Source organism: Hordeum vulgare, chromosome 2H (assembly GCF_904849725.1).
Source record: "Hordeum vulgare subsp. vulgare chromosome 2H, MorexV3_pseudomolecules_assembly, whole genome shotgun sequence".
Taxonomy (NCBI): Eukaryota; Viridiplantae; Streptophyta; class Magnoliopsida; order Poales; family Poaceae; genus Hordeum; species Hordeum vulgare.
Window position 1 is genome coordinate 595,927,130 of NC_058519.1, and position 13,364 is coordinate 595,940,493.

The 13,364-nt window shown below is 48.8% G+C and overlaps 1 protein-coding gene across 1 annotated transcript; it reads right to left on the bottom strand.

The window, feature by feature from the left end:
- Positions 1 to 7,428: 7,428 nt before the first annotated feature.
- On the bottom strand, positions 7,429 to 8,329 carry LOC123430691. Its single transcript, XM_045114538.1, has 2 exons — positions 8,132 to 8,329; positions 7,429 to 7,940 (listed from the first exon to the last, which is right to left on the bottom strand). The coding sequence occupies exons 1-2, from the start codon at positions 8,230 to 8,232 to the stop codon at positions 7,679 to 7,681; spliced, it is 363 nt and encodes a 120-aa protein (XP_044970473.1). The 5' UTR covers positions 8,233 to 8,329; the 3' UTR covers positions 7,429 to 7,678.
- Between the last annotated feature and the right edge of the window lie 5,035 nt (positions 8,330 to 13,364).

The following is a 13,364-nucleotide window of genomic DNA, read 5'->3' on the forward strand; positions in this document are numbered from 1 at the left end:
TTAAAAAATGAAAACGACACAAAAAACAAAAAATGACCAAAAAAATTACCTTTGCGGCCGGAGGCACTGGGGGCGCCGGGCGGCGGCAGGGACGTCGGGCGTGGCAGGGGTGCCGGCGTTGGGGGAGTGGTGGGTTGGTGTGGGGGAGCGGCGTAGGGAGGAGGCCCGACGAGGGGTGGGGGGCCGGCGCAGGGAGGAGTCAGTGGCCGGGGCGGGGTAGGGAGCCGACGGGGGCTGCGGTGGTGCGGCAGCAACGCTCGGGGTGGGCAGGGGCGAGAGAGAGAGGCGGGTGGGCGCGTGGGGTGGAGAGAGTGGGAGAGAGAGTGTGGGCGGGTGGGTGGAGGTGACCGTTATGTGTCCGTCCCCTTTGCCGTCTGCATGTGGACGACAAAGGTGTGGAGGCAGACGACAAAGGGGTGGGTTGGGGTGGGGTGGGGTGGGGTTGGCGCCGGTCATCCCCTTTGCCATCTGCCATCACCTTCTCCGTCGTCCACTCGCAGACCGCAAAGGGTGGGCAGATGGCAAACATGTTCTTTGCCAACACCCAACCCTTTGCCGTGTGCCTGCACCTTCTCTATCGTCTGCTGGCGTACGCCAAAGAGATGGCTGATGGCAAATAGGATCTTTGCCAACAACCATTACTTTGTCGTCTGTTCTTTGGCAGCTGACGGCAAATAGGCTCTTTGCCATCAACGAGCAGACGACAAAGAATTGGTTGATGGCAAATTCCCTGATTCCAGTAGTGATTAGAGTTGGTTGATGTGTATCATAGATGTTATTCTAGTACAAACTCTAGGGTTGGTTATGACACATATATTCATGGCTCAATAAATTTATTAGAAAGGATAACTTTGAGGTGGTTTTACTACCTACAACAATTTCATCTTATGTTCTCCACTAGATAGAAACTTTGGAGTGACCCTTTGTCACAAGTGAAGGGATAGTTATATGATTCAATTATGTTAGCACCGTTGAGAGATTCAATTATGTTAGCACCGTTGAGAGATTGCATTAGTGGAAGTATGAATCCTAGGCCTTATTTTCAAGCATTGATATATCGTTTTGTTCACTGTTTACTACTTGTTACCTAGCTGTTTATATATTTTAGGATTCCAAAAACCTATATCTACTACCATATTATGCTTGTATCATCATCTCTTCGCCGAACTAGTGCAGATATACAATTTACCATTGTATTGGTTATATTGAGGACACAAAAGATTTCTTGTATTTGATTGCATGGTTGTTTGAGATAGGCCATCTTCATCCTACACCTTCCATCGATTGGTAAACCTTAGGTCAACCATTTAAGGGAAATTTGTTGTTGTCCTACAAAACTATGCACTTGGAGGCCCACCAACGTCTATAAAAATAAAGTTGTCTTGTAGACATCGCACCTCCACTATCGTTGGATTGTACTCCCTCCGTTCCTAAATATAAGTCTTTTAAGATACTTCACTAGGAGTCTACATACGAAGCAAAATGAGTGAATCTACACTCTAAAGTATGTCTATATACATCTGTATGTAGTCCACTAATGAAACCTCTTTAAAGACTTCTATTTAGGAACGGAGGAAGTAGCATCCATCGCCAACACAGAAACCTACGTTGCAGCGCCGGTCGCTGATTTGCGGCAGCACGAGCATGCATTGAGATGCTGCCTTGGTGTCTTTGAGGCTGGAGAGGAAATAAGCGAAAGTAAGTGAGAGAGGACACATGCAACAATAACGTTCCGATGGTGGCATCCTTGCAGTAGCTGCGTGGGGTAAGTGGTGGCTCCAATGGTTGTCTGCTAACCTGAAAGAGTTAGAGAGGTGATAGAAAGGGGGCGGTATAAGAGAGAAGAAGAGGTAGGACACGAAGACGCAAAGAGAATGTGTGGCTCGCCATGACAGATTGAAGATATGGAGAATATGGTCCTAAAAAGATAAAGGGGAATGTGATACGGTGCGTGGTCCAATGGATGCGTGGCGCTTGAGCGACGTGGTTGATTTCTGTAGAACCTAGTCGGATGTTTTTAACGCTTTTCCATTATGTTATTCGGCAGAACGCGACAAAACAAACACAAGGATCAATCCAAGACCACCTTTCTAGCAACTACTATTGCTACACCTACAAGCTTGATGATGTGTCCGGACCTTGGAACAACGAACACCATTCATTCCGGTGGCCTTACCAAGCCGCCCGCCGACAAGACGAGAGAAACAACTGGGTTAGTCACACCCTCTACCCCCACCTACATGAGCGATCAACGTATTCACCTCGCCAGGGCTTTCCTGTGTCGAGGTCATCGCAATGCCACACAGTGCCATAATCATGCTCGTGTCCATCCTCAAATACCCGTCACTGAAACTCCGTTGCGCCACGGTGCCGAGACCCGTCGTTGACCTTGCGAGGGCCTCCTCCTCTTGTCCTCTCTAACATCTCATGCTCCAAAACGATGCCCTTGGGAGGGACAACAACATCAAAGGCTCCATCGTTGTCGGATCCGAGAGACCGGGGTACAACGATAATGCCTTGACCAGGAAATGACATCAAAGACGTGGCCATCGCCAGCCATGACCATAGTTGACATGATTGCCACCAAAAGTCATGTCGCCCCGTTCTCGCATGTGGCTGGATCCGCATCGAACCTTACCATCATAACGTACATTGTCATCGGAACCCTGGCACAAAGCCTCCAGCAGCCCCTGACCAGTCCCTCCATGCGTCGCCGACCCGCCAAGACCATGCCGCGATGGATTCGCTGCCACCCATATCCAGGCAGAGCAGCTCACCCCGCCGGCCATCCATCTCCAGCAGAACAACCCACCCCACCAACCGTGTTGAGCCGGCTACTGCCGCATAGATTAGAGGCGCCGCCCTAACTACTGCAAGAGGCGCCCCAGATACTTCAGGCCTTGTTTGGTAGAGGTGGATCTAGGAGGTTTGGAGGGGAGGGGATTTCAAGGGATTTGGTGAATCCCCCTCTTCCACACAATCCCCTCAAATCCACTTGAAATCCCACAAACCCCTCCAATCACAATCCTCTACATATGAATATTGGTGTTTGGTATGCTCTAGGAGGAGGTTGTGGCCGAAGACGGTGCGAGGAGGAGGTTGTGGCCGGCGGCGGCGCGAGGAGGTTGCGTACGGCGGCGCGAAGAGGAGGTTGTGGCCTGCGGAGGCACGTCGACAAGGCTACGAGCGGCGGCGCGAGGAGGAGGTTGTGGTCGGCGGCGGCGCTAGGAGACTGCGTACGGAGGTGCGAAGAGGAGGTTGTGGCCTACGGCGGCACGTCGACCAGGCTACGAGCGGCGGCGCGGGGAGGAGGTTGTGGCCGGCGACGACGCGAGGAGGCGGCGGCCGTGCAAGGAGGAGGAGGAGACCGTGCGAGGAAGAGGATGCGGTCTTCGACGTGGATCCAATTCCGCGAGGGCCTAGGAGTGCCTTCTCAGCCACGTGGGTCGGGCCGATTTGAAGGGGAATCGGGAGGATTGAGCCAACAAAAGCTCGTGTACCAAATGCACCGAAGAGGATTGTACGGGATTTTGGCCCACGCTTGGAAACCCCACTCAAAAACTCTCCAATTCACCTCTACCAAACGAGGCCTCAAGGGGATCCCGTTGAGATCCACCCGCCCGGTTGCCTTTGGCACCAGGCCCACCGCCACCGCGGCCCTCGCGGGCGGCGACGGTGACATGAGAGCATGTGAGCGGGAGGCTGCTGGCGGTAGGTTTCGGCGACGCGAGGAGGTACGAGGGTGTTGATCTTGCCGAGGAAATCCAACTAGTGGTATGCAGTACTCTACAACTTACAATGCAGTCCAATGCTCCAAGCAACAAACAAGAGAGAATACACCTTCCACCGGATCGAACGTATGCAAAACCGAGATAATTGCATGTATCATCCTGGAAGTCGACGGCGAGATCCAACACGGTCCCCGAAGTTCAAAAGTGCTTCAATACGATCCCGATACATGGAAATATGTAGTCAATACGGTTCTGATACTTGGAATGACGGTCCTAGCCTACACATCGCATTCGTATTGCATATACTCGTGTATGACACGTCAGCATATTCGTGGGACCCATATATCAGTGGGCACATGCAAAAAATTTAGACGAAATGAAACAGCCTGTGGGGTTTTGAACCAGCGATCTCTTAACTTACTTTGCATGTGCTACCCACCAGACCAATGACTTGCTCTTGTTTTATTTACAACCTGTCATTTTGTTGGACCAATAAGTGTAGCTTGTCACATTTTACCTTGTCCTTATACATGAAAAATATTTGCTTAGATGTCAGAAACTAAAAACAAATGATTACTCGGTAAGATAAATTTTATCGTGTAAGTGAAGGCACACTTTTGACTATTTCTTCTCAATTTATATTTATTTTCATTTGTGTGGGTGGACTGATTTTAATAGATTTTCACGCGCTAGTTTTATATTCTAAATATGCAAAATGTAATAAATTAATCTCTTATTTGATATATTATTATGTCAAGTACAACTCGACTTCCTTGAAACCAATGTGATTTCAGAATGTGCTTACATATATACTCCCTCCGTTCCTAAATATAAGACATTTTAGAAATTGTACTATAAACTACATACGAATGTACATAGACATATTTTAAAGTATAGATTCATTCATTTTGTTCTGTATGTAGTCTTCTAGTGAAATACCTAAAAGATCTTATATTTTGGAACGGAGGGAGTATATATCATTAGAAGTAAGAGAAATGTTATATATTTCTATCATTAGTCATGATTGTAAAATTCCAAAGTTTTACAAGTGAGATCCTTGTGGATTTGATGATTTACATGGTTGAATAAAAAAATGATTGTAAAAAAGGTTTTTTAAAGTATGCATGCAGGCGCACTAGCAGTTACAAAAATAAAATAATTACTTTATTACAAGGAATAGGTCCGGCTGGTTGGCTAGGATATGCGAGTGAGCGATCAGGCATTCTACTGGTCACTTGATGTTTAATTGAGTCCCTACAGCGCTTTCTATTTTAACTTATATATTTTTCTCACGATACTTGACAGGTGGGTTATATTTTTTCTCGCGGTACCTGACAAGTGGGTCCCGCACAGCGGAGAGAGAAAGAGTTATGTACAACGTATGCGATGTATAGGCTAGGACCGTCGTTTCAAGTATCAGAACCATATTAACTACGTATTTTCATGCATTGGGATCGTATTGAAGCATCTCTTAACTTTTAGGACCGTGTTGGACCTCGCCACCGACTTCTAGGATGATAGGTGCAATTATCTCATGCAAAACCGCGTCCTCAATGTAGCTAGAGCCGTACACTGCTGCGATAGCCATACGGCGGTAGCTTTTCAGAAAGTGGTCCGCGTCTCAAAACTCAGAGCTATCCCACGTTGACGATGACTCGAGGTCTTTCTTATCCACACGAAGATTAAACACATGAGTACGATCTTGCAGTCATGCTTATCAAACAGCTAATCGATATACTTTCTCTGCTAATAAAAAAAGGGCATATATGGGTATACCTCGGTTGACCTGGTCTATACAACTTAAAAAATGGTGTATTGAATTGACCAAGTACGTTAACTCTCTCCTAGTACTGAATCTTTGCGGTAAATTACTGACGGAACCGAGTTATACTCAGTTAAATGATGCAACCACCGAGTTTGCCATTCTCGGCTGAAAGTTCAGCAGCACCAACTACTCAATCAATACTCACAGTCACAGTCACCAGTCACGTGTCGGCTGGAAGCAAATAATGCACCTAGCTAGGCTAAGATTACCTATACATAGGCTACGTGCATGGCAGGTGCAGGACAGCAAAACATCAACACAAAATACGGAAACATCAACACTGGAACGCTTGCTGCAAGGAAATACTACTATCTCGAATGGCCACACATTAAATGAGCATTCATGCATGTGATCGTGCCACCTTACATTAGTTATCAAGGACACACATCACCTCCATCTCCATGCATGCATTGACACCTCCTCTCCTACAAGAAGCTCTCTCTCCTTTTTCAGGGAGTGGAGTACTGCCTCAGTAGCTAGTAGAAACCAGTAGAAACATGCAGTCGATTCAATTCTCTTCAATGAAATACCTTTACAGTGTTCCACAGCTTATCTGCTCAAAGCGATCATAGGCTATATATGCCCTAGTATATATCTAGTGCATCATCGAGATATATCTAGCTGCAGCCTGCAGAGTAGTACGTATGAAAGCATATATAACGGCTAACCTCATGTTTGTGTGCAACTGTGTATGCTGATCGACTACCCAGTAGGACCTTAAGTTGTATGCTGAACGTAACAAGTAAGAGTAGTTAGCTGGATGCGTGCTACAATGGCTTATAGCTGTTGCAAGAAAGCTAGCTTAAAGGCCCACGAAAGAAGACGAGTGGGAAGAAACCTAAGCTAGCTAGCTAGCAAGCTAGGTGGCCACAATGTCTGGTCTTTCTTGCTACATGACACCTAAAAAGAACCCGGTTCACACATGCTCGGTAGGGTCAGCAGTATTGGCACTGTGGGCCGGAGAGCACAGCTGTACGTGTGTGGTCATCTATATATATAGTGCGCCTATTAAACCCGGTCTTAACAGTTGAGCTTACCTAAAGAATCCGCTTTTCTAAAGATGGGCCATATATAGGTACGTTTAGCAGTGCTGTGTCTGGGTGAAGAGATCTGAATCTCATACACGTACTACCATCGAATCGGTCGACGTGGACAGGGCATCACGAGCGAATCGATCGGTTGAAGATTGAGGATGATGGAGCAATATATACTATCTCTTTTTTAGACGCAAATAATGAAAATGAAGAAGAAGGCCCAGCGTGGCATAGAAACCTTTTGGCCACTGCCAATATCTCTATATCTTTTTGTTGAATTTATTAAGTGGTGATTTGCATGCTAATTAACGGCGGAGCTAGGCAGCCATGCATGGTAGCGCATGCAAAGTGGAGGAGAGCACGCATGGCTTTGTCGGCCACTTCCACCGGCCGGTCTTGGCCGGTACGACTCGTTGACTGCTACATGCATGGACCCTGGCTGGCTGGCTGGCCGGCTCGATCGCCTTGGCAGGATACAGCGTGCCACTACTACCTTGCTTGATGCACGGCCGGCCTCCCCACGGCCTTGGGTTCGGGAAATCACTGGTACATGCGTGTACGGGCGGGAACCGCAACTAGTGCATGCATGCATACATGCATGCACAAGTGCTAGTGCCTAGACTCCTAGAGATACATCTTGGCATTCTTAATTTCCATGTTTGCGACGTAAGGCGATTCCCTTGTCATTACCACTCGATTCATGTCTAGATGATGAGATTGTGCTTATGTAAGGATGCATCCAGTATAAACTAGTAGTAACAATAGATTACCGGCACAAGGGAACAAGGGAGTACGTACGTACGTGCTAGATAAACTGTGGCCACACAAACAAACAGCATAAGATAAGGTTTACCAAGCCAGAGTACTATATATAAACGAGCGGATGCTGCTACTCCTAAGTAACACATAAGCAAACAAGCATATACTTACAATACTCATATATGCACATCGATCGACGAAACTAGTATAACTACCGACCTTGGCTACAACAAGCTAACTCCTCGTAACTAGCTAGCACGTACTGTATTACTTATGGGTCATCCTCGATCAGGCCTGCAAGATGGCGCCTACAAGCTAACAACTAACTTCTAACAGAGGACGTCCTTGAGCAGCTTGTACCTGCGGCCTCCGACCTTGGTCGACCCTCGGCGCTCGGTCTCCTGGTCGCCGCCCTTGTTGGTTCTGCCGGACGAGCCCGTCGTGGCCGAGTCGTGGCTCCCGGTGGCGTGCTGCTTCCCAGATGTGGACGCGCTCTTCCTGGCCTTCCCGGAGACCTCGCCGAGGCACCAGTCACACATGTCAGCCCCCGCCGAGGCCGGTGCCCCGTCGCCATAGTAGTTCGTGCAATAGCTGCATGCATGCAAGCACCGCATGTATATATGAGGAAGATGTACTACTGCAAGATTAGCTAGAAAACATACATGTAGTAGCTAGTGTTTGTTCACCCATGGTGAGTGACAGTGACTCATCCGTTCGTGCCAAGAAGTAGGGGAGGAGAGCGAGGGGGGGAGGAGGAAGAAGATATAGCAGTAAGTACGTACGAGTGCTGGAAGCGGTAGCGGCAGCGCGCGCACCGGAAGAGCTTGTCGGGGAAGCCGATGTCCCCGCACATGGAGCAGACGGTGGCGGTGCCGCCGTCCATGGGGAGATGAGATGGAGCGGAAGCGAGGCAAGATGAGGAAGGAATATCAGGGGCAGAAGATGGGGGTTGGGTAGGAGACGGGAGGGGAGAGGGGTGGACATGTAGGGGGGGGTGAGAGGACTGAAGAGGGTCCGAGGCGTATTAAATACGCGCGAAAGAGATTGAGAGAGAGAGAGACGGAAGAAGGGGGGCGCGCACGACAACCTTAACCCAGCGACTAGACAGTACGCATCCATCTCAAACAACGCACGGCAGGATGCATAAAATATTAGTATTGCACAAGATGAACTCACTAGATAGATCTATCATCTATCCAAGTCGGTGCATGCGTGCATGCGATGCAAGTACACCTACTTACAGGCAGCGCATGTCCAGTTGAAAAGAAAACGAATGCTGAGTGGGCTGATGTTACACAGGACTGTTTCCGGGTCTACGTACCTTCAGTTTTACACTCCAACTTGATTAAACAAGGGAAAATTTAACAATAAGCCGGGGGATTGCGGTGGCCACGTCCGCCACCTCCCCTGTATAACACGCGTCCAACTGATATCCTGTATAACGGTTGATGTCACGAGAGACTATTTTTCTGAAACATTTACCTTGTTGCAGTAGTCTACGAAGAGTCTATGTTTTTACCAAAACCTTTATTGCAGAAATTTTCATAACAACATCTTAGTTGCAATAAAAAATGATGCCTCAGTTGCAAAAGAAAATTAAAATAAAACAGTTGTTGTAAAGTAATTCTGCAACAAGGTAGTACATATTATAGAAATAATTATACATGCGTTGCACACCTACAATAGTGCAGGCGGCTCGCTCGATGTAGCTTAATGTAGCAAATCCGACGGAATGCGACTAGGCTGATCTTTTTGAACGTGTAGCACACCCATTAAATTACGGCAAGAAATTGCCGAGCGATCGATTGGTATATGGAATGAAACGTACAGTTAGTGGACACTGCGTGTACTCTAATTGCCTTAGCTGCCAGTCCGTCTTGTTGCAGTATGAATGAACCGTGCACGTACGCGTTTTAGCTGTCGTTTCCCCCCAAATAAGTCGGTTCCATGGTGACGCTTTCACGAAAGCCCCAACTGGATTACGACCGAGCAAATTAAGCCTATGTTTGCCAGCTCCTCTGCTCCTGCTTGCTAAACGAGCTTAAAATATCTGTTTATTTAATCGAGAAGACTTACATGTCCATCGGTACTCATAGGCTCTGGACGATTGCCTTCTCTAGTTAGCTGTACTGTATATGGTGGTACTATCAGTGAGCGTCCCATTTGTTTTCTTGATCAAGCAGCTTGCCTCCCTTGATATATGGCTTTTTTTACAGTTCCTTTGATACTGGCGTTACTGTAGTATTCCCACAACGTTGACAATGAGATCAGATCAACTGGGTTGGTGTCAATCAAGTTAACAAAAGATTGGACACTGTAGCTGACCGGTCCTCTCCAAACGCAGCCGCAGCCTCTCCTCCGAAAAAGCTAGTGTTTCTGTCTTTCGCCGAGGCTGCTGCAGGTCCACCTTGTCTCCGGTGGCCCTAGGAACATGGAAACACGGTGGATCCTGGTAAGGGCTGGTGGAAGAGCTTAGTTTTTAGTTATTTTTTTAGTTTTGTTAGGGTTTATGTCTTATTTAAGAAGAAGAGACGACGATGACTTTTTGAAGATGAAATAAAGGTCTTTCCGTTCAGCCCCGTTCCAACGATGTGTCTATCATAATTATTGGATGTGTGGAGGTGTGTCTCCCGTGAATCTATCTTTGATGGATTTGCTCGGATCTCGTCGTTGTTCATCTACGTTCGTGTGTCTTCGGATTGGGTCTTTCCGATCTATTTATTCTTCATCGACGACGGTTGTTGTTCTGGTGTGCTGGTCCTGCAGAGCCTTAGCACGACTTTCCGACTTTCTACTACAACAAGTTACATATGACTCCAGCGATGGAGAGGCGACGATGGTGACGTGCCTTCGGCTTGTTTCAGTGTTTGTAGTCATACTTAGATTGTCTACGGATCTGAATGTAATTTTATTATTTCTAACGTTTGTTATATTGTCATGATTGAAGATAAATAGATCGAAAGTTTTTTTTAAAAATAAACAAAAGATTGGGCAGAGACATCCGGACTGTGTGCGACGTACTACGCGCGCGATGAGCAGCATGCCAAAGCCGGAACCTCCCATGCATCCCGTCTTGTAGTCCACGTCGCTTGTGCGAGAATCGAAGTTTAGCTTAGGCGTATGGCGTAGCGTGTAGCGATGTTGTACACACGCTGGTGCATTTACGGCCGCCCATGCATATATAAACGCCGTGCACCTACTGTGTCCGTGGTCGGTAGGGCTGGAGAAGAGGCTTGTCGATCGAGTCAAGGACACACGTACCTTACAACATAGGACGAACGTGCACTGTGCACTGTACCAGGCGCACTACTCGACAAGAAGCTAGTACGTCCAACTCATGTACCACCATTGTTGAGTGTCCTGATTAGTTAAGAAACATAAAAATATAGTAAAAATAAAAAATTATATCCATGAGGCTCAATCAATAAACATTAATTTTATCAATCCCTCTCTTTCCTTTAACATGATATCAGCTTAAGCGATCCAACCCCCAACCGCCGCCCACCGCTTTCGCCCCGCGCGTCGCCCTGTGGGCGGTCGGCCTCCATGACCGCTGTCGGGGGCCGCGCTGCCCATACCTAAGGTTCGTCCGCCTATCGTGTTCACCGGCTATCCTAGAGAGTCTTTTTTTGATCTCTTGATCTCGATTTTTCTTCCGCCACATGCTTTGATCGATATTTTTCTTTTTGGTTTCTAATTTACAATTGATTTGTGTCGCATGTCGCCGTCGTCGATCCCCACGCTTCTACCCCGACACCGACGTCGACTCTACACCGGCTACTTTGTCATCAACCGCACGACAAGGCAGGACGCGCCGCCCAAGGGACACCTTCGTGTGTCGCTGCATCGACCGGGGAACACGACCATCGCTCTACGCCGGTCCGTCTTCGTCATCATCGACCGGGACATCACCGGCAACGTCGTAATCGACTCTGATCTGCGCGTCGTCCCCGCTATGGCGTATACAACGCCGCCGTCGGTCCGATCAATCGATCACGTGCATGCCTTCACCAAGCACGTCCCCAAGCACGCGCCTACCGCCGATTGAGCCACATGACGATGTCGCGTCGTCTCTTCGGACTACTGCGTTGTCGCCCCCGAGGTCCCCCACCGGCTGCTCCTAACCAGTCGTCATCGCCACTGTCAGGCTGCGGCCGCTGCTACTATTGGGTATCGCTGCGGCTTGCCCACCCGAGCCACGCCACGCCTCTTCTTTGACGCTGTTGTAGCTCGCCCACCTGAGCCGCGGTGCCCGTCCACCCCCTTCGTCTTTGTCCAGCACCAGCTCTTCGTCGGCGCCGCCGTCGTTTACACCGACCACTTCATCTACTCCTACCACCGCGGACGACATCGCCCCCCGTCGATTTATGATGTAGCCGTAGTCGAGTCCTTCTCACTTCATCTACTCCAACACCGCAGGCGACATTGGTCCCTCGCTGATTTGCACCGCAATCATTGTCGAGTCCTCTGCTAGCTTCCTCGACATGGCGTACAACTTGTGGGGGTCCCTCGTCTATGCATGCCCGGTGCTGGCAAGAGCGGCACGTGCCTTCGTCCCTGGTGTGTTCCCAAGTTTGGCAAGTCTGGAGCGGTGCATCGTCAACATCGCATTCGTCCGTCTACGCATGCCCGATGATGGCAACACCGACGCGTGCCTTCGTCCACGAAGTGTCCCCGGGCTTGGCAAACCAGGTGCGACACATCGACAACAACATCTGCTACCGAGCGCTCCACTACTTTGACACAACTACGCACATGCTAACTCGAGCCTCTTCGCGCGTGCTGTTTCACGGTGACTTCCTCGACACCGGCTACCCCGACTCGACATCGACCACGGCGTTCTTCGCACGACTACCTCGACCACGGCTACACCATCCTACACCCTCAGCTACCTCGACAAACGCACAAAGGGCTACCGCCTTGCTTGAGCAGCCTCGTCAGTTTGCACTCGAGCCACAACTTTTACAATGCATCGACCGTTACGACTGTGGAGGGATGTCCGTTGGCTTACCTTTGGATTCTTCTCAAGTCGCACCATCTGCGTCGTTACCGTTGTGATACCCGGGGGATGTTGAGTATCGTGATTAGTTAGAAAACATAAGATAGACTGGGAATTATTCTGGCTCTTGTCTTGTACTTCAAGTTTATCGTATACTCCTATATGTATGTCCACAAGGCTCAAGGAATAAACATCGATTCTACCTATCTCTCTCTCCCTTCTAACAACCACAATGCGGGTATAAGGCCAACTCCACCCAGGACTACAAACTGACACTAGTTTGCTTCGAATTTCATCATTTTGGGACAATAAAATAGACGTCCGTGTCTGGTTTTTCCCATCGGCCGGTCAGAATCCAACACGTGGCCGCATCACAAATCGTTCGCGTCAAAAATCATACATTTAAAACCAAAAAAAGTGGCTCTGAATTTTAAAAACATGCAACAAACATAAGTAAAAAATAGCATAGATGTAAAAACATAATTAAACAGTTCAACTAGTCTCGGGCACACGTTTAAACATAACTTAAACTTTTTTAAAAGATGGTGGCCGCCGCGTGCTCGTCTTGGATGCCACTGTTGTCTTTGGGCCTCGTCATCCTCGTCATCTTGCATGGTGAGGTCGACGTACGACGGTGGCTGCGAGAGGTGAGCAGGTGGTGCCTGCACCACCTTTTCGTGTGGCTGGGACTGATCCGTTGACCGTGGCGGCATGGGTGGCCATGGATCGGCACCCACCCAGTCCACCATCTCTACCGACGTGGACGACAATTTCCAGCTCTGGCTCACTAGTCGTGGGTTCTACATGACGATGGGGGGCTTCTCAACTACCTCCTCCTTGGCTGCCTCCTCCCGCCCTCCTCCTTGACGGCCATCTCGAGCTCTGGGATGACGACGTTCGTGGTTGCTGAGAGGACCGTCTGGGATTCGAGGCCCGCCAACCGGCGTTCGTCGTGAGTGTTTATGAGTCCTCCATGACCCGCCTTATGAGCTAGGCCTCCTCCTCCTCGGGCATGG